Source organism: Camellia sinensis, chromosome 7 (genome assembly GCF_055761805.1).
Source record: "Camellia sinensis isolate YWXY chromosome 7, ASM5576180v1, whole genome shotgun sequence".
In the NCBI taxonomy this organism is placed as follows: Eukaryota; Viridiplantae; Streptophyta; class Magnoliopsida; order Ericales; family Theaceae; genus Camellia; species Camellia sinensis.
In genome coordinates this window covers 101,368,880-101,389,014 of record NC_138967.1, presented here as the reverse complement: position 1 = coordinate 101,389,014, position 20,135 = coordinate 101,368,880, and the positions used below count along the sequence as shown (strand labels likewise).

Sequence of the window (20,135 nt, the reverse complement as noted above, 5' to 3'; positions counted from 1 at the left end):
AGAGCAGAATGGTGGTTTGGCTACCGGAGATGGTGAACTGGAGTAGTTGCAGAAAGCTTGGTCGTTTGGTAATGGCAGTTTAGGAAAAATTGTAGAGAGAGAGAGAGTTATGAATGGAGAAGTGAAAAGACGGAGAGAGAGGGAAAGAGTTTTGATAAAAAATGAACAGGCATCAAAGGGCATTATTTGGAATCCTTGGGCTACATTCCTGATTGACGTCAGCTAACGTCAGGTGATGTGGTTTAGATGTGAAATGACGTGCCTGTCTCGTGATGAGTATGGACCAGTATGGTGATGACACGTGGGAGAAATGGTTGAGGTAGTTATGACATGACAGCTTATGGATCTTGGATTCTTGATGTTCTTGAACTAGCGAATCACGATCTTGACTAGTAGTGCAATCTCGATTGAGATGTTGATCTTGGATGAGAAAAAACATCTTAGTTCTTGGGTCTTGATGAGTGGACCCTTGAGTCCTTATTTCTTGATGCCAACGAGTCATGATCTCGAATAGAGAAGTATCTCTAGCATGTTGTTTAGCCGACATGTTGAGAAGACAAATAATGTAAGTTCCATCACCTCAGTTTACTAAGGTAATAAAACTTAGGAGGCAGTTGTGGGGACATATTTTTAGACTACTCACATGGCCGAGGTGATTATCTGAGGTGCCACGTAGATGAGCCATGTTACTGAAGTTGTTATGGCATTACCAAGATATGGTACGGTAATATCAGAATTCGAGATTGTCGAATAGAGGACAAGAGTCCTAGGTAAGTTGAGGCTCTTTGTTTGGATAAAAATGAGGCTCTTAAGTAGGATCATTCTTATCTGGCTAAGAGTCCGAGATAAGTGTTATGTTTGAGTTCTATGAAGTGATACTTTTAAGGGTGAGAGCACTGTTGACTATAAAAGTAAAACACCCCCATGGGTCTAAGGTATTCTTTTACTTATGAGTTGCTTAATTGTGTTGATATCTTGTGAGATAAGTTATTGACTTAATCGTCGAAGTGCTCCCGGGTAGACGAGCCACCGTGGTATTTCTTATTTTCTTATGTACAGGTGTTTGGCTTAATCTATTTTGCCGTATGATCTCCAGTTGACTTTTCTAGATCTCGACAAAGTGATCTGTTTAGTTGCGAGATCAAAATCAACACCCACAAATAGTAAAATTAGACAAGATACAAATATCGAGTGACTTCATAATTAACACTCAATTATGTGCTCAATGAGTAACACATATTTTGTTATTAATTAGCATTTTTTTTTTAGGGGGTGGTATTTCTCAATAAGAGTTAAGAATTTTATTAAAAGCTACTTGCTACATTGACCCCTAATTGTACCCATAAATTATTTTCAAGACCTTAAAAAGAAACAATATGGAATTTTGGCCTAATTTTAAGGAATAAGTCTATGAACTCCACTTTTGCTATTCCTAATTTATCCCAAATGGAAATATGTGGTTAAGATTGAATTTATGTAGCAGAGTCTATATGTAAAATAAATTTGAACCATAAAATAATAATTCCAAATACTTTTTAAATAATTAAATTTAAATTTATAATACTACTGAATTTTAAGTTGCGACCTTCTAAAGAATAGAGGTTGGTTACAGTTCAAATCACAAATAGTGGCTATATATGATTTTGCCTATTAAAGATTGGATCATACTCCTATTTGCATCAACATCTTCCCACCTAAATAGTTTTTTGGGTTCAATGGTAAAGGGTGTCTGGACTAGTTTACGCGTACCTGGACTAATCACATTCCCAATCCAATCAAAGGAATGCCATCCACACTGGAACATTAAATTTTAAGAATCAAATCAGTTACTACGATCATATCCCTTGTAATATTAAGGTACCTAATATTTTAAATTTTTCGATAAGAACTCCTATCTGATGTTTTTTATAAAAAAAAAAGAGTAATGATATATAAACAAAATGTTTGTACAAAAATTCTATACAAAATGAGGTGGCATCTAGTGATTCCTTTATTTGGTCTAAGGGTACCTGCTCAACAACCACTGGTGTACGGCTCGTCGAGTTTATTTCGGGACTCATTTCGATGATCAAAACCGTTAATATTTTAAGGTATACTGAATAGAACATACTTATAAAAAAATAAATTAATTGAATATCGATAACCCTTTCATCAAAGTGCATTTGTATTTAATTTTATAATTCAAATCACATTTATCATTATTTCTTTTAGATACAAACGCAATTCGATGAAAGTCCTATCGATATTCAATCAATTTGAGTTTTTATAAATATGCTCTACTCAATATATCTTAAAAAATGAACTGTTCTAATCATCAAAATAGGTCCTAAAACATGCAGCATAATAATGGCTGTTATGCCCCCCACATAGCAACCAATTCCCCTTCATTTTTAATCAAAATATTTACTATTATCTTTGTAATTTCACAAATATCATTTACACATCATTCTGATAAATTTTATATTTACAAATCACTAGTAAAACTCTATCTTGAATACATTGGCACTCTCTTTGTATTTCTTGCCATTCTCGATTCATACTTTATATTCTTTTCAATTTTCTCTACTTTTTTTTTTCAAGTATTTTTTTTTATTATTTTGTATGTTTCTTTTAGGGTTCAATTTATTTTACCACCTTACGGTTTGGGGTTGGAGCACTTTATCTCCCTCTATGGTTCAAACATAGTCATAATTCCATGTGGTTTTGTTCTAGAGTGTTACCATTAATTTTTTTTTCATCCAAACTAATAGAAAATGTATTATACACACCATTTTTTAGAGTGAGTTTGAATTTTTTTTAAATTAAAATAAAATTGATACAAAAAAGGCAATTTTATCCCAATTTTCTCTAAACCTAAAATTAGATTAATATGTTAATTAAAATAAAAAATTAAAATTAAAATGTAATTAAGAATTGATGTAAAACATAAAATATAATTAAGAATTTATTTAAAATATAATTAAATAAAAATATAAAAGTTGAACTCAAGTATAATTAAATTTATTAGAACAAAAAGTTAGGAATTATAATAAATAATTAAGAATTTTAGAATTAATTGTGATCTAAAATATAATTAAATTAAAATTAGAATAAAAAGTTAAGAATTACAATAAATAATTTAGAATTTAGAATTTAGAATTAATTGTGATTTAATTGAATTAATGTTAGACATTATAAATTATGTGTATGAGAGAGGAGAAAGAAAGAAAATAAAAGAAAAATATAAGTTTGAGAGTATTACAGTCATTTTATGTCTATAGTTAACGGTATTAATGTTACACTTTAGTACAAAACCATATAGAGATTTTTTTGCCACAATTGAACCATAAGGGGGTAAAGTGCCCTGGTCTTAAACCACAAAAAGGTAAAATAAAATTTGCCTTTTCTTTTAATCTAATTTTGTAATAAACAAAATTTTAGAACATATATTAATCAAAAGTAAAATATATTAATATTTATTTGTAATAAATATTAAGTTTAGTAACATCTGAGCTGTTGCTGATTATGAGGGCGGAAAATGTAGAAAAAATTATAAGGCTGGAAGTAAGAAAATTATTTTCTACATGTGGGGGTACAACTCTTGTTGTTGTTTTTTTTTTTAACAGAAAAGGTTACACCCCATATTTTTATAATTATTTTTTATCTTTCATGCTAATTTATAATTTTTCTAAAAATTTAAGAATTCAATTAAAAAGTGTCCCTATGTCAAATTCCAGATCCTGCTGTTTTCCCTATTCGGAGTCGACATGTGGGACAGGGCGGTTGGAATTTTGAGCAATGCTAACCCCTATTCACGACTGTAACTAAAATGATGAGTTTGGATCCTAAAAATAAGGCCATAATACACCTCAAATGGAGGCACCACAGTCACTGCTGTGCTTCACGCACAGCAGTGACCCCTCATCCCAAATTATATGCCAAGGCAAAAAAATATGTATAGAGCCAAAAAATCATGCTCAGACAGGTCCTATTAGCTTATATCTCTCAATCCCAAATCCCTAATGTTGTATTTGATTAGAGAATTTAAAAAAAGATTTAGAAAGGAAAAAAAAAAATAGATAAAATATATTTACATTTCACTTAATTTCACACATTTTTTTGCTTTTCCTTTTCATTTTCAATCCTTTTTCAAATCCTTCAATCCCGTTTTAATCTCTTTTCAAATCATTCAACTAAACACAACGTAAAGTAATTAAACCCAATCAAAACCAACAAAGAATGTAATTGCTTCCCATTGAACTGGTTGAATCTCACGAGTGACCATAACAAAATTTTGATTACCTTCAAAATTTAAAAGTATATGAAAAATATAAACCTATTTACATGATTTCATGCATAAAATTCTGGGTACATAGCATGTATAAGCCCAACCAACAGGCCATCATTGGCTGAAATTCCATTAGTGTTGGACTTGAGCCTAGTCCAAATCCAATCATCCCAAAATAAGATTGGACCTAACAAAACCCCATGTCTATACATCTGAACTCGGTTGAATTTTTTAATCGAAACAGCTCCACTTGTATCCTAATTAATACACAGCTAATGATCTTCACAGTACTCTGGATTTTCTTTTAAAATGACAAAGCCTTCAAGAAAGGGAGAGAGAGGAATATACCTGCACAGACATTTAATTATATTAGTATGCAAACCAACAGGTAAAGAGTTAAAATAGTACACTTTTCAAGTTCAGGGGAATGATTGTAGTACTTCTCAGTAGCAAGCTCTGCTCTATCGCCGGCAGCCAGAAGAACTGGTGTTAAGTGGGTCTGGAAACCAGTGATAGTCTTCGGTCGACCTGCCTGCCCCACAACATCAACAGCTTTGCCCACCCGAACAGGTACTGCCAGCGGTTTCAGGTTTTCGTCCACTGTCATCAGCATCCTTGGCTGTTGCATTGTAGAAAATATAAAATGAAATCATGTAAACTGCCCAACCATCAAGAGAGAGAGGGAAATAAGTCTTACAAACTGAGACCTAACCTGCATTGCCAAAGCAAGGAAATAAAGAATAACAGGATATCTCCCCATTATGGTGAATTTCATATCAAGACATGCGTGAAGCATGGTTAATATTCCAGCCATTGCCGTCCTGGAGGAAAAGAAGAAATACATGCAAAAATTGAGCTGATTAAAAAAAATTGACAGGTATAATAAATTAAGAAGGCCAATACATGCATCAAATACTGAACGACCAGTTGGACTCTTAATTTATTTATTCTTATATGGCAGAGGTCTAGGCAATTACCTGAAAACTTTACATTCTCTCCCCAAAAAATGTTTTATCCCACATTTTTATTTGTAAGTAAAAAAAATTATCCCAGACTTTTACTTGAAAGTGAAAATGTTTTATTCCGCATGACAACCACTGAATAACTTCGGACAAAGTAACTATATTTATCAATAGGGCCGTGCCCTGGAATCTTTTCGCACCATTAAGCGAACTCTGTAGGCAGTGGAGAACTTAAATTCCCTTGCGCTGAATGGTCTACTCCGTCAAAGAAGTGAATCAGCAAAGCAATTTGGCACCCATTCTTAATCAAACAAATCCTTGAATCCAACTTGTTTGGATCAGCTAATTGAATCCTTCTCTTATATAAACAACGCTTCCTTTGGCTCCATTATAACAAAATAGATTTCTAGACCAATAACTGCATTTCTTTTACGTATCACAAACGTAAGTGTACAATTTTATTATTATTATTTTATTTATTTATTGATTGGCACAGGGGTGTCCAGATCAAAACTCGACTAATCCTCAGAGGTGCACATTCCCTCAACAAAGAGTTTTTTGCAAGTGCACTACGGTTAATTCAAGAGTTTTCCCCTAGTCCAATAGCCCCAAGAAATTGTTAGCACCTAAGAGGTTTCAATCCTTAGACTTTGGAGAGAGTACACTCCCAAGACCCAAGACCTTGCCAGTCATTGGAAATTCCTTATGAATGATATTGATCCATTTCTAGAATTCCATTAATATAACTTAAAAGTGAATAAACTATGTGGAATGCTAGGTTGAAATACAAAATGGAGTAGTTTAGATGTCAATCATGTAATTAAAGCTTCACAAAAACGTTTTCATTTGATACAAACACATCCCAAATAAATAAATAACGGGTCACTCACTCCTGAAGTGAAAGCTACCCCTTTTGGAAGAACCTTTTAACAAACACCCCAATAACTGTTCATCTCCTGCTGATTTGTTTGCAAACCAGTTCTATACCTAAGATTAAAAAGTTCTTATGGGCCCTGTAGTACTCTTAATAAAAGTGTAGTTATATGGGTCCAGTCCCCATGGGTACCTCGCTAGCCTTGCACACCATGTGTCATCTCCAGCCAATGGACACGAGGACCAATCACCCCACCTGAGTGAGGTCTCCGTTTTGGAAGACAAATGCCTCAACTAATGTTCTCAAACCCAGACCGTTTCGAAAAAATCACCGGGTCAAGGGTCACTAGTTCAACTATTGGGTCAACCAGAATCAAATTGTAATGTCATAATTACTTCTAGGGGTGTGCGTGGTACAGTTCTGGTGGTTTGAGAGTAAAATTATAAACCAAATCGTGAATGGCAAATTGGCAAATAACCAAACTGTAGTTTCAGCAGTTTATGAGTTTCAATTTGCTAGTTGATTGAATAATATTCTTAAACAATTATCAAGCATTTGCATAATATATAACACTAATTTACATAATATTTGTCATATATATAACACAAACTAATTTTACATAATATTTTTCATATATATAATTACTAATTTATAACAAATTTCACATCTTAAATTTCTCTCATACTCTTTTTTATTTTGATACTTCATTAGAGATTAACAAATATATATGTATTAACTATAGTGGAGAATACTAGTTTTGAAAGTGGATTATAAATTTCAAAGTTTAATCCATAGTGGATATATTAGTGTGGATTGGTGCGATTTTAGTGAATTGGACAATGTTTTACACCGCCCTAATTACCTTCTAAATATATTAAAAATTTTATAAAAATAAAGGTATTAAAATAACCAAAAAATTACATAAAGCTTAAGTTCTTAACGTATGTATTAATATATTATTGTATATAAATATATATAATTTTTGGTATATATATAAATGTAATTATGCAAAAGTCTATTTTTTGGCACTAATTTCTTGAAATATGTGAATAAATCTATTATATATAAACCTTTGCAAAAATTAATAGTGGTAGTCAAATGTTTGGCAGCATTTAGTCCAAGAAGGTGGTCGCAAGTTCGAAACTCCTTCCCATTACATTTTGTTCAGCCTTAAAGCATGCCTTGCGGGTCATCTGTTTCTAAGGAACTGGCACTGATTCAAGCAGTTGGGCGGTTTAATGGAGGGTTTCTTAGTAAATATGTTTGGCGGGTTGACTGGACCAAAAAATGGACCGGTCAACAGTTCAATCTGGTGCGGTTTTCAAAACATTGACTCTAGCTACATAGGTTGGGAGCATGACCCAGGTGCCACGCTCAGGACCATTGGATGACTTGAGGATTAGAGGCTAGAACTCAAAGATCATCCAGTCAAAGAGAGAGGGGCTTTGACCAACGCCTGACACCTCAATGGCTGCATCATACCTACCTTTGAGCTGCCCTAATACACCCAGAAATGGATGCATCATACCTACCCTTTGTCCACATATGATACATGCCTCGAGGCCGGCATCAGAGGTTGCTAAGTTTGAACTTGAATCCCTCCATTTTGCCTAGCCAAGGGGGTCATGCAACGTGTTCTCAGATGAGCTGGCATGCCACCCTATACAAAGGGGACCTCCAAGCAGGCCATATGTCCCCTACATTGCTCTTTGGTACTCCAGCTCTCCACTGCCACCCTCTCCCTCATAAGGTTGTCCTTGCCTCTCCTCTCACACCTCTAGTTGAGCCATACCCATGCCTGTCATCTTCCCAGAGGGACATCCTCAACCAGCTCACCCGTCATCTCTCACAAGAAGAAACACTTACGGGGATAGCAAGAAGCGCTCAGAATGATATGGAGCAAGAGTCAACAAGCCTTTCCCCAAATGCACAAGACCTTGAGCAATTCGTACCTGCACAATTAGACAACACATATCATTAAATCTCTAATAGAACACTCTAAAAAGGGAAGGAAAGCTGAGATGCACTATATGTAAGTAACTCCAAGAGAAGCTTACACAGAAGAGAAGCCTAGGTTCTTTGTAGTAATAACTCGAAAGATTGAGAAGCATGCCAGCTATTCTAGCATTATTGGTCCCGGAACCAATCAAACCTAAGGAGATGACGGCAGCCTGTAAAATCCAGACAAACATGATGAACTTTAGGCTGTAACTAACTAGAATTTGATAACAATAAGAATAATCATCATATTATATAAAAGTGAAAATACCATTGCTACTTCTATATCTGTATCGTGACTAAGTCTGCTTAATGTGTCCATAACGTTTACCTGGGTTAGAACATCCAATCATAAATTACTTGGCAATATTACCCATGGAAAGTAAGTATATAATCTTGCTCAACTGCAATTCAAACATTGTCAAGGTGCTCAGCTTGGCAAAAGATATCTAAGGAATTTTTTGTTGTCGTAAACATATCTAAGGGTTGATTACCTTAGGGTCTGATATACAGAGGAGACCAAGAGCCAAAGGAACTGCCTTTCGGATATTCTGCTCTCCATACTGTAAAAGATGCTCTAAAGAGCGAATAGCCATTTCAAGACCCAATTCTTCAGCCATTGCTACCATAGCAATTCCAAGTACAGCCGGTCCCTGGTGGGTTTCTCCCCTCTTAAGATGTTGGGCACACTGACCCAGTAGGTATTGGACCTGTGTGAAAAAAGGACGGTCAGCTAATTTCATCAACATAACAGAGCGAACTCCAATTCGAATCGAAAGGCTTAGAGTAAACACCTTGAGCACATCCCCAGTCCCAGCATAAGCACAGGAAAATACGGTCATGTAACAATGTTTCCTAATTTTCATATTTAATGTCTTTGAAATCTGTAAAGTTGCCTCCACCATTTCCTGTTAAAAAACAGGATGGGATTTCAAAACAAAAAAAAAAAAAAAAAAAAAAAAAGGGGGAGAGAGAGAAAAAAGAACGATAGAAATAACAACTAAGTCCCAAGTCCATAAGGTGCAATCTGTTGTCACTGAATGAAAACATTTCAGAGACAACACCAAAATAAAAAGGGAAAATATCATATAAATGGGAAATGGGGAAACTAATTGCAAATCAATGGAGTGCAAGTGACAGTTGTGTGTGCGTGTTTCTGACTTGCACTCCATTGATTTAAAAATGAACAAACTATGATACACTACAAATAAAATTATAGAAAATTAATTAAAAACTTTCATAGCTTGTGATTTTAAGTTACCAGCTTCCCAAGATATAGAAGGCCGAGTCCAAGAGGCAAAAGACGAGTGAGGGGCTGCCCTAATTCAGACACACTTCGGTGTCTTAATGCAGATATAATTGTCCGAGAAACATCTTCATCACAGGAACCAACATACACCAAACCCAATGAAATTGCAGTAAATACAATCACATCCAGAGGCATTTTCTTATCTTCAAGGACACGAGACAATTTACTACGGATCTGACAAATAATGTATAATTAGTCAGCTTCAATTGAAAATAAATATATCATACAAAGAAAGTGGACAAACAAGTAAAGAGGTGTTTTTGTATTCCAAGGATAGGAGATCATTTACTATGGATCTGAGAAACAGTAGATTAAACAACTTTAACCAAATTTAACATACAAAGAAAAGGAAATGAATAGACGCTCATCAAATTTCTCTCTCTCTCTCTCTCTCTCTCTCTCTCTCTCTCACACACACACACACACACACACACACAGAGACAGTTATATATGTATACATAGTTTCAAACTTCCATAACCTTAGATCATCATTTTATGGAAAAAATAAATAGAATAATTATGTTGATGTGCCTCGCGAATCATAAATGGTGAAAAAAGGTGGCTCATGTCTACCACACATAGTATTATTTTCATGGGCTTCCAAATAGCGCCAAAAAGAATGAACGAAAAAAAAAAATTTAAAAAAAAGAAAGAAAAAAAGAAAAAAAATAAGCAAGGAACCTCACTTGCGGACATTGGGCACCAGCATAAGCAAGGCCCAGACCCATTATTGCACCAATTTTGATAGAAGAATCTTCTTTATCTACATAATCAGCAAGAAGTCGCAATGCCTGAATAAAGAAAACTGAGATTTCAAATTACATATAACAATCTTAGGTTTTTTTTGCAAAAAACGTGACGTAGAACTCACGGGATCACATTCATGCTCGACACCGCAAGTCAAGATACCAACTCCTAACAATGCACCAGCAATGACATTTTTGTCATCACTGTGGAAATACTTATCAATTTGGGCAAGTCCAGAATCAACATCCCAAAGCAGAATCATACCCTACAATGTGTGAAAATGATAATCCTTCAATAAAAGAATTTGCAACAACAAATCGACTGGTAGTAGAGAACACAATACCAGACTTGCTGCAGCACTGGCTTTTACATGTTCTTTATTCTTAAAGACCCAGTTTCCTGAAGAACCACCACTTGAAGCTTCAGATGGAACTGTCATTAACTTGTCCTGTGACAATAAAACCAGTAAACGATACATGAACCTGCCCCAAAATATTTGCCTCTAAAATTTCCTATGTAAATGAACCACACTTTTACCTGACCAAAGCCAGCATTCACGAATGCATTAACAAATGTATCTGCCAAGTTCTTGCCGACTGAATTAACACTTGCACCAGCACTAGCCCGGCCATGGAGCAAATGTGCCTGGTTAAATAATACCAGGCTTAATGAAGAAAACAACTTAGGAATAACATGTGCTTAGAAATTCCTTTAAAAGATGCAACAATTACTTCAACTATCAATATCAAAGGTGATATCAAGAGTTAGTATGGACATCTTAGAAATCTCAACCTTATAAATATCGTCGGGAGATTTGGGCTCCATGACCTCTATATCACGAGCAAGCATAAGATAACCTTCACTTAACTTGCCGTTGTTGATAATTCCTTGCAATGTCTCCCTGCATTCATCGTCTCCAGACATCTCTTCATCGAGAACAAAAGTTATACGCTGTATGAAAGAAATTCAATGAGCAAACAACCATTTGCATTCAATCAAAAAGGAAATTAACTAGATGTCATGCAAAAGGGGTAAATAGTGCAAGCCCAACTTCTAATAAGACATTTGTTATCTTTACATTTGCCTTTCTACTTGCCGTAATGACTTTAACTATGATTTAGGTGAGATGTTAGCTCCTAACCAAGCACCCAACTTTACAGATTTTGTGTGTATCATACAACCTATCATTTTTTTTTTCTTTTTTTTTTTTAATATTTATAGACATGTATTACACACCCTATCTATACAATAACTTTACCATCAACATCCCACCCAAAAAGAATAAAAAACATGGCATGCCAGATTATTTTAAAGCAAGGGACAAGACACCAAATTGAGATATCATGTCTAACAGAGAGGTCATGAAGCACATTAAAAATTACATGACTAGAGTCTATACAACACCTCATACTATAACAATCAAGCTGAAATTTAAGAACAGGGAAAGATACCATTTCCATTAATAAACTAGTAGCTTATAGTATTTTCATGGGAGAGGCAATCTTGAGAGTTAAAGCCAAGAAGAAATCAAAATGGATACATGGTTCATTAAGGAAATATATGAGTTCTACAAATCTTGAACCCACCACTATTATAATAGAAAAACAAGACTTACATGTTGACCAAGAATGTAACAAAATTGCTTCTTTAATAGCAGATCATCACAAGTCGTAAAAATCTGATACACATACTGCCAATAAATAAATAGTGTTAGATAAACATCAGAAAAGTGGGCAGTGAGAAGACCATCTGACCATTCTATCTCATTTTCCTGAAATGTGAAGATATAATAGTTTTCCAGTCATTATCAACAAAACTTAAAATCTCAAATATATTTATATCCAGTGTCATTATTTATTTTACACAGGCAAAGAGGGAGAATAAAATATTTGATGTGCCTAATTAAGTGCAAACCTGCAAGTTGTCAAGGAATAGAGCAATCTGAAGTGCACTTGGGTACTCTTCAAATTTTAGATAAATTGCAAACACAACATCTAGAACTGGCACACCATCTGTATCAGGAATGTATCTGCAAGATGTTGAAATACTAAATGCCAGAATACATGTTCTTTTGTCTTGCAAAGAGAAAGCTGCAAGGCTACCGTGCTTAGCAAAACCACAATACCATGAGGCACAAAAATGAATAGCAATTTGGCCCCCTAAAGAATTTCTGTTATTTGAATGTCATCTTCCAATCAAAGAACAGAAAACTGAAGGCTACATTCCTGTCCTCTAAATTTCATCATGTAGAAAAATAAAAAATGTCATGTTACATGTAAGAGTAGTCTGCATCAAATACACACACATATATGAAGCACCTTTTAAAATAATCTGCACAGAGAGAGAGAGAGTAGACAAAGTCAATATACTTATGTGCTTGGCAGGGCTCCCTCTTATTAGCCATCAATAGAGACGCAACTACATCAACCTGTCACTCCCCAAGTGATACATTAACTTTTCCGAATATGGGACCCAAACATAAGTTTTCCATCCCACCCCCTCCCCCAGCTTTCAATCTTTTCCCAAACAACTCAAAAACTCCTAAGACAATGCTTAAATTGTTGCTCCAAAAGAAAAAATACAAGTATGTTGCTTTATCTGTCACTGTAATATAGGTACATGAGCATGTATGATTATAAGATACTCAAACTCACTTAAATTCATCGCCTACGTTTGCAGTAAAATCATTTATTAAATCATAAAATTAATTTAGAATTAGAAATTTAAGTTATTTAGATAATCTAAACCTTCTTGAACTTGTAGCAAACTACAACGCAAAACTTTGAGAATCAGTTAAAACAAAATGTTAATCAACTGCTCATTGCTCAAACCACACAGTTATCAGGAAATAGACTACCAATTAAATTTAGGGTTATTTACACGAAGACCCCCAAACTATTGAGAGAAATATCACTTTGACCCCTTAAACTATAAAAACGTACAAATGGACGCCTTAAACTATTGAGAAGTATCACTTTACCCCCTAAACTATAAAAGCGTACATATGGACCCCTAAACTATAAAAGCGTATAAATTGGACTCCCTAACGGAAGGGATCAAAATCAAATACACCAATAGTTTAAGGGGTGCATTTGTACGCTTTTATAGTTTAGGGGGCAAAGTGATACTTCTCAATAGTTTAGAGGGTCTATTTGTACGCTTTTATAATTCAGGGGGTCAAAGTAATACTTTTTAATCGTTTGAGGGGTATTCGTGTAAATAACTCTTAAATTTATTTTGTGCATCACAATGGTCTACGATTTTAATAGGATTCAAATTTCGAATTCTAATCTAAAAAAAAAAAATTCTTATAGCAACTCAATACATAATTTAGATACCAAAACAAAAGGCATACAAAAGACAAATAAACGTTCAGTCCTACAAACTCAAAAGTTAACTTAAGATTCTCAGGATTCACTAACCTATCTGCACTGAGGAGGTACAGGCATGTCCTTTTATAGTTCGTACTGTCCACGTGCTCCAGTACCAAATAAAGGTCTTCAACCTGGAATAATTCAAGATATCTTTTACATGCAATATTTTTAAGAAAAGTGAGAAAAATGACAACGTATAATACCTGCATCAGAAGATCTACAGCCTCAAATTCGGCATTGTGCTGTAAGGCAGATACAACAAAAACTAGAAATAAATCCGCATGAAATGTTGTCCCAAGCTATATTTTGACTTGCTGTTCACAAAAAAAAGAAAAGAAAGAAGGGCTCTATTTTGACTTAATACATTGAAACAAATTCACATGATATGTCAACCTAGGAACCATGTACTGGTATGTTATGGGTAGACTAATACACAACCCCCCCCCCCCCCCCCCCCCAAAAAAAAAAAAAAAAAAAAAACTTTAAAAAATAGGATACGGGTATTGCTAGGGTACAACCATAAAAAAGTACAATTTTATAATTTGTAATAGTGCATGATATTAGAAAATTAAATACAAAAAATAATTAAAGTCACAATTAGAAAATATAAAACAACAGACAAAGATAGAAGAAAAAACTGAGATGAAGATGGGTACTCCAAGAGAGAGGGTTGTTGAAAAAAAACAGGGAAGAAGATGGAGAGAGGGAGAGTCGGAGAGAAGAGAAAGCCAAAAAAGAAAGCGAGTTTTTTCCAAATATTTGATAATTGCAAAAATACACTATTTTTAATTTTAAAAAAACAAAAAACAATATAATTGTTCATGTAGCCGACCCCATTTGATGGGACTTAAGGTTTGGTTTGGTTTGGTTACATTTATATCTCAACATATCCACAAAAATTCCCAAAATGTATCTATCTCATAACTGAGGGTTGTTTTGGGAACTACCTATTTTAGTTGGTTTTTTAACTTTTTACAAAAAGACGTACAAAAAAAATAGAGAAAATAGTTAACTTTTTGGTAGTGACTTTTTTCACTTTTTGGCTATTTGAGGTGGTTCCCAAACCTGGCCCAAGTTGTATTCATCCCACATTTGAGCCATACCCATCCTTTACCCTATCTATACCCAACATTCAAAAAGTATTAGATTAAGTATTTCAGGTACCCAGTATGTGTGCAACCATACCAGTATGCATACCCATACCAAGTATGCACCTTGTACTTATACAACAACATTTTTGGAGTGTCAATGCATCATAGATGTCAACCCTGTCTCCTAGTAACAAAGAGGACAACCACTCAAAAATTGTTAAATGAGTCATTACCTCCATGAGAAAAGCAACAATTTGTTCTACAAGCTCCATTAGATCATCAACAGACAAGTCTTCACTCTGAAATGATTTATGCAAATGAGGAAATACACTTAATAAAACAAAAGGAGACAACATAATTACCCCATTAATGTAATACATGTGCCACCGTAAAAAGGAAAAAAAGGCCAAATTTCATACCTGTGTAACTGAATGAGTTATTATTTGATATTATCAAGACAGTGCCCCCCATAAATGTCAAAAGCATGAATATTAACAGTATAACAGAAAACATGATAATATATTTAAACATACAAGACCTTGCATGATTACACTGTAAAAGCAAATAAAAGATATATATGTACTTAGTAGTAAGTAAGCCAACGAGAAAACCTCTTATAATATTTTTTTTAATAAGTAGAACTCTTATAACAATTCAAAAGATAGGAATCATAACCTGTCGCTTCATATACTCTTCTACTATTTCTCCAGCTAAGTTCCTATCACAAACAAGTTACGCACTGATGAGGGTTAATAGAAATGAAAATTCAACAACAACAAAGTAAAATAAGAAGGTGGTAGGATTCATAAATTAAAATAAATAAATAAATAAATAATAATAGTAATAATAATAATAATTCTTGTAATATGACCATGACATTAAAATAATACAATGCACATGTGCCGCAACATTACTGATATTACACAAAAAATGAATATAACATCCTGTTTATCACAACCATATATAATAATCAGAATAATATAGGGAAAAAAATTTAAGAAGACAAAAAACGTTGCTTCTTGAATGCGACTAACACTACAAAACAAATAATCCAAACTAGGTCACCCCCAAGATTAGAAGTCAATATACTTTTGTTCAAGACAAGTCACAATGTGTAAGGCCACGAAGATAAAAGCCTTTTAAATAAATAAACAAAATTAAATAGTTTGATATGCCAACACCCATCTGGGGTGAAAGGAAGTTGTGGTTTTTAGAGGGCCTTACAAATTAGAACATAAATTAAAATTAATTAGTGAAAAATAAATAAATTATATTTAATGTGTCCTAGACCACATTAATGTAAGTACCAAGCCAATCAACATCATGCCCTAAAACAAAAAAATTAGTTTCATTATACTCCACACCACAAAGTAGGCCACCATAAAATTTGAGACAAAATAAAATATCTAACAAATCAACAAAACAAGCAACGAATATTAACTGATACCCTTTTAATATTTAGTTTGATGATGCTCACCTCACATATTCATGGCCCCATGAAACTATATCACCTTCAGAGCCCAACAACCTGTACTTTAAGCTCTCCTAAAAGAATTGACATAATAATGGAAATATCATATATACTTCAGCACAACACAAAACCTAGAACTCAACAATATTTAGACACACTTCAGCGCAAACATCCAACATTCTATATCAAGTAAATTTGTTATTACCATAATACGCAAGTTGTCCAAGTATCATAAATATAAAATGTCAAAACCATATATTCATTACCGCATATGGGAGAATAGAGGATAATGGCATGGCCAAAAAGTTGCTTCACAGAACCAAGCAAGCTAATGTCAAAACAGAGTGATATTAAGAATGCATAATGAAATGTAAAACATAAAATAATTCAGCATACCCGTTCTCCTTCTGCAGACATGGTCATGGCCAAAACTGAAAGTACATCTGCTAGTAAATACTGTGTTAAAAGGAAAATGTGAATCAGACAGGTCACAGTACACAAAAATGAATAACGGAAGGGGCCATCCCAACAGTTTGATACCTTCAGATCCGAATCTGCCATTCTATCGTAGTATGCTTTTAGAGTTGCATAATGTGGACGCAAAAACTTTAATGGCTTTGGAACTGAAGTCATAGAGCTGGTTGAGGTCAGTATCTCCTGCCTGAAAGGCAAAGGTTTAGTTGCACTATCAAACCAAATTGTATTTGTATGAATGATTACGGATCTGTTTGGACTTTTTTTTGCTTTCTATATTCATTTTCCGGAAAACACAGCCATGCGAAAAACTCCATTCACACATTAGTTAGCTGCAGACTGTCATGAAGCAAAACATCTATCAGGCATGCTGAAAGTTAAAAAACAGCTAAATATTAGACTTAAACATGCAGACAATTTTGGCATAGGTTATTTGCCAGTAGGTGTACCACTCCAATCGATTTACTGAGCAATGCAACAATCATCTTGACATATAGAATGTTACCTTTTTTTTTTTTTTTTGGATCAACAACGAAAACTTTATTGATAAATAAGAAAAGGAAATTAGGATGAGGCATCCTCTTACAAAAGGACAAAGAGAAAACAAAACAAAATTGAAAACCCCTAAACAAGCTAAATAGAATGTTACTGAATTACATTAAAAGATTATATTCTTTTATAAATACATGCATTGCGTATAGAATGTTATTGACAATACCTGTAACAGTTTCTTTTACACAGAAAAAATTCAAAACTGAAATTGTTAAAATCCTATTTAAGATCCTGATTGTGTCACAAAAAATATTAAATGGATTATTGATATCATCAATTAGGAACTAAACTAAGTGTAGTTTTTTAGTGATATTATATCGATTGAAAAATGTTAGAAAATAATTATTACAAAAATTAAATTAATAAATTTTGCTTCTCAAAAAGTTAGAAAAGTGAAACTTACATGAAAAAATTTACAATTTGAAAATTAAGAAATAGTCATTTAAATTAATATTTCATTATCAAAAGACCTTAATTTGAGATCTCACCTAAGGCCTCAAAAATGGTTGTGCTACCATTGAATTAAAGATTATGGCCCACTCATGATTCTACATGCATTTTATATGCTAACCCTATTTGATCATTTGTAAATATCCTAAAATTCAATTAGCATTGATCTCATTTTTCAGTGAGTTCCTGATTATAACTGATGTTACTCACAAAGTGCACTGCGTAAGCTGAAAGCAAATAAACAATAAATTCTATCTCATTACAACAAATACTTTTAACTATTCCGTGGTGATCTTTAGTGATTCCAATATTGTGATTTGCTGAACAAAACCATAACGAACCTAAGATATAGGCAGACAAAATGGAAAAATACTTAACAATTAAGGGAAACCTCACAAATTGTTATCTAATAAAAGCTAGCTTTGCTACCCCACAAATTGAATCAGGGAAACCTCACAAATGGTAGTCCTGAATTCCAATGGCTCAATTTGTTGAGTGAGAAGATATAATAAGTTCCAATACTCAATACCACAGATCATAACTATTCTTACAGCAAAAGGTATTCAGTTTTGCAGAACAAATTAAGGTAAATTTCAAATTCCCCTCCTAAGGTTTGCTTAAAATACAAATTGTCCCTTGTGGTTCTAGAAATTACAAATATCCTTTGTTAGAATTTGCCAATTAACAAAGTTGACTCAAAAAATGAAATTCGTAATTATCCTTATAATACAACAATGAAAGTACCAAAATTGTTAATTGAAATATATATTGCTGATATTATTAAAAATTGTTAATTGACTTAACGGTTAATTAGTGAAATGAGTTATTTATTATGTGATCAGAAATTTTAAGGGCAGAATGTAATTTCTAGAATCACAAGAACAATTAACTATGTTTGGTTCCAACAAATTGAGTCTACTTTTCAGAAAATTGAATTTTTGGTTTTTTGTGTTTTTTGAGTTTTAGTGAATTTTTTAAATGTTTTATGCAAATTTTTTATTTTTGGATTCATCTAATCGAAAAACGCTGAAATATGTTTAAAAAGTATAATATTTGTGAAACTTAATTTTAAAAAATTCACCAAATACAAAAAGATAAAAAAATAAAAAAAAAATTATGAAAATTCAATACATTTTTTGTATTTTGTTATATTTAGTAAATTTTTTTAAAGATTTTGGTACAATTTTTTTATTTTTTAAATATATTAAGATTGAAATTTTTAAAAAATTCATTAAAATATTTTTAAAAAACTTAAAAATATAAAAATACGAATTGAAAACTTAGAAATTTGTTTTTGAAAACTATAAATCAAATTTTAAGTGAACCTCAGGGGTTATTTGTAATTTACCCAACAAATTAATACCAAAGTTCCCTCACTAAGTTTTTCAATTTGTCAATTTCTCTGAACTACAAAATTGAACCAAATAGTGTTTCTAGCATGAGCATCATTATCAAGCTCATTAGAGTCCTCTCTTGGCTATTTTATAGCACACAACCATGGAAAGACACTCCATCAAACTCAATTATTGACTAGCTAGTTTAGTTTAATATCAAACCACCAGCTACATATAGGTAGAGAAAGAGGACTACACAAATGAAATAAAGAATAGAGAGTTTGTTGGAGAATGTATTAGACAATATTAAAATAGAAAAATAGACTTTCGGTTAAAATTTAACTAAAAATTTGACTATTTCGATGGAGATGCTCTGATACCATACAGTTAGTAGCATATAGTATGACAAATAAGGCAACATCGCATTATTTTTGGAAAACACAAATTTACAAATGCTGTGACTCTACCTCATACTCTGAAGGGCAGCCTCCTGTAAATCCGCATCGGAGTCCTGAATCCTCTCCACATACAACTCCAATTGCTTCTTCAAAGCCAAATCCTCCTCCGACTGCACATTCACAAATCCAAATGAGATTAAAATTTTGAAAAACTAAACAACATTGTTTCCTATCTGTAACCAAACATTGCATTGAACTTACAAGATCTTCGTCCTTCATCTCATTCTTCTTCTTCGGGACTATCACTGCATTGTTTGGATCACGAGCCATGATGACTGAGAGATTCGAAATTCTAGAATGAACGTAGTTTTATCGCAGATTCGCCGAGACCTCAATGGAATTTTCTTCGATATCTAGAGATTATCGAAGCTAAACCCTACGCACAGAGGTTTTCGTTTTATGCGAGTTCGCTCTTGGGTTCTTCCAGTGCTGAAATATGATACTATGCAAAATGACTTGTATAAGAGCATTTCCACCAAACCTTCCAAATTTGGCGTGGGAAATGTTTTTATATAGGTGGCAAATTGACATATGTGAATTTGATATAGAATTTTTTTTTTTTATATGTTAAATTTATTATTTTAAAAAAATAATTGGTGATAATATCAATTTTTTATTAGATATGTTAAATTTATTATTTTATTATTTTTTAAAAAAATTGGTGATAAATCCAATCTAAGGAAGATGTAAGGCGTTAGATTCAGTAAATATTTTTTGTTAATGAGAAATTCACGTTTTGTGAAATAGTGTGGTGGGAAGTCGTAAAAGATATTT

At 33.2% G+C, this 20,135-nt stretch overlaps 1 protein-coding gene across 4 annotated transcripts; it reads right to left on the bottom strand.

Annotated features, from left to right (window-relative positions):
* Positions 1-4,204: 4,204 nt before the first annotated feature.
* On the bottom strand, positions 4,205-19,844 carry LOC114307357 (26S proteasome non-ATPase regulatory subunit 2 homolog A). Of its 4 annotated transcripts, none has more exons than XM_082878878.1 (25): positions 19,563-19,843; positions 19,371-19,471; positions 16,634-16,754; positions 16,490-16,549; positions 16,100-16,167; positions 15,298-15,340; positions 14,856-14,921; positions 13,735-13,773; positions 13,580-13,662; positions 12,072-12,186; positions 11,773-11,847; positions 10,950-11,108; positions 10,695-10,802; positions 10,501-10,605; positions 10,282-10,422; positions 10,097-10,201; positions 9,363-9,584; positions 8,896-9,009; positions 8,596-8,811; positions 8,373-8,432; positions 8,161-8,274; positions 7,970-8,055; positions 4,980-5,088; positions 4,708-4,886; positions 4,205-4,615 (listed from the first exon to the last, which is right to left on the bottom strand). In XM_082878878.1, exons 1-25 carry the CDS (start codon positions 19,629-19,631, stop codon positions 4,540-4,542), a joined length of 2,634 nt encoding a protein of 877 aa, XP_082735004.1. In that variant the 5' UTR covers positions 19,632-19,843; the 3' UTR covers positions 4,205-4,539. The 4 variants fall into 4 exon arrangements, with proteins under 4 accessions (XP_082735004.1, XP_082735005.1, XP_082735007.1 ...); XM_082878879.1 differs by having other exon boundaries at positions 16,634-16,906; positions 19,563-19,842; XM_082878881.1 differs by lacking the exons at positions 8,896-9,009; positions 9,363-9,584 and having other exon boundaries at positions 19,563-19,844.
* Positions 19,845-20,135: the final 291 nt, after the last annotated feature.

Excerpts from the sequence above, each read along its gene's own strand:
- LOC114307357 (XM_082878878.1), bottom strand. The coding sequence starts at position 19,631 with ATGGCTCGTGATCCAAACAATGCAGTGATAGTCCCGAAGAAGAAGAAT. Across the intron at positions 14,922-15,297 it reads AAGAGTATATGAAGCGACAG|AGTGAAGACTTGTCTGTTGA; the intron begins GTTATGATTCCT and ends AAATCATTTCAG. Across the intron at positions 13,663-13,734 it reads CTGTAGATCTTCTGATGCAG|GTTGAAGACCTTTATTTGGT; the intron begins GTATTATACGTT and ends GAATTATTCCAG.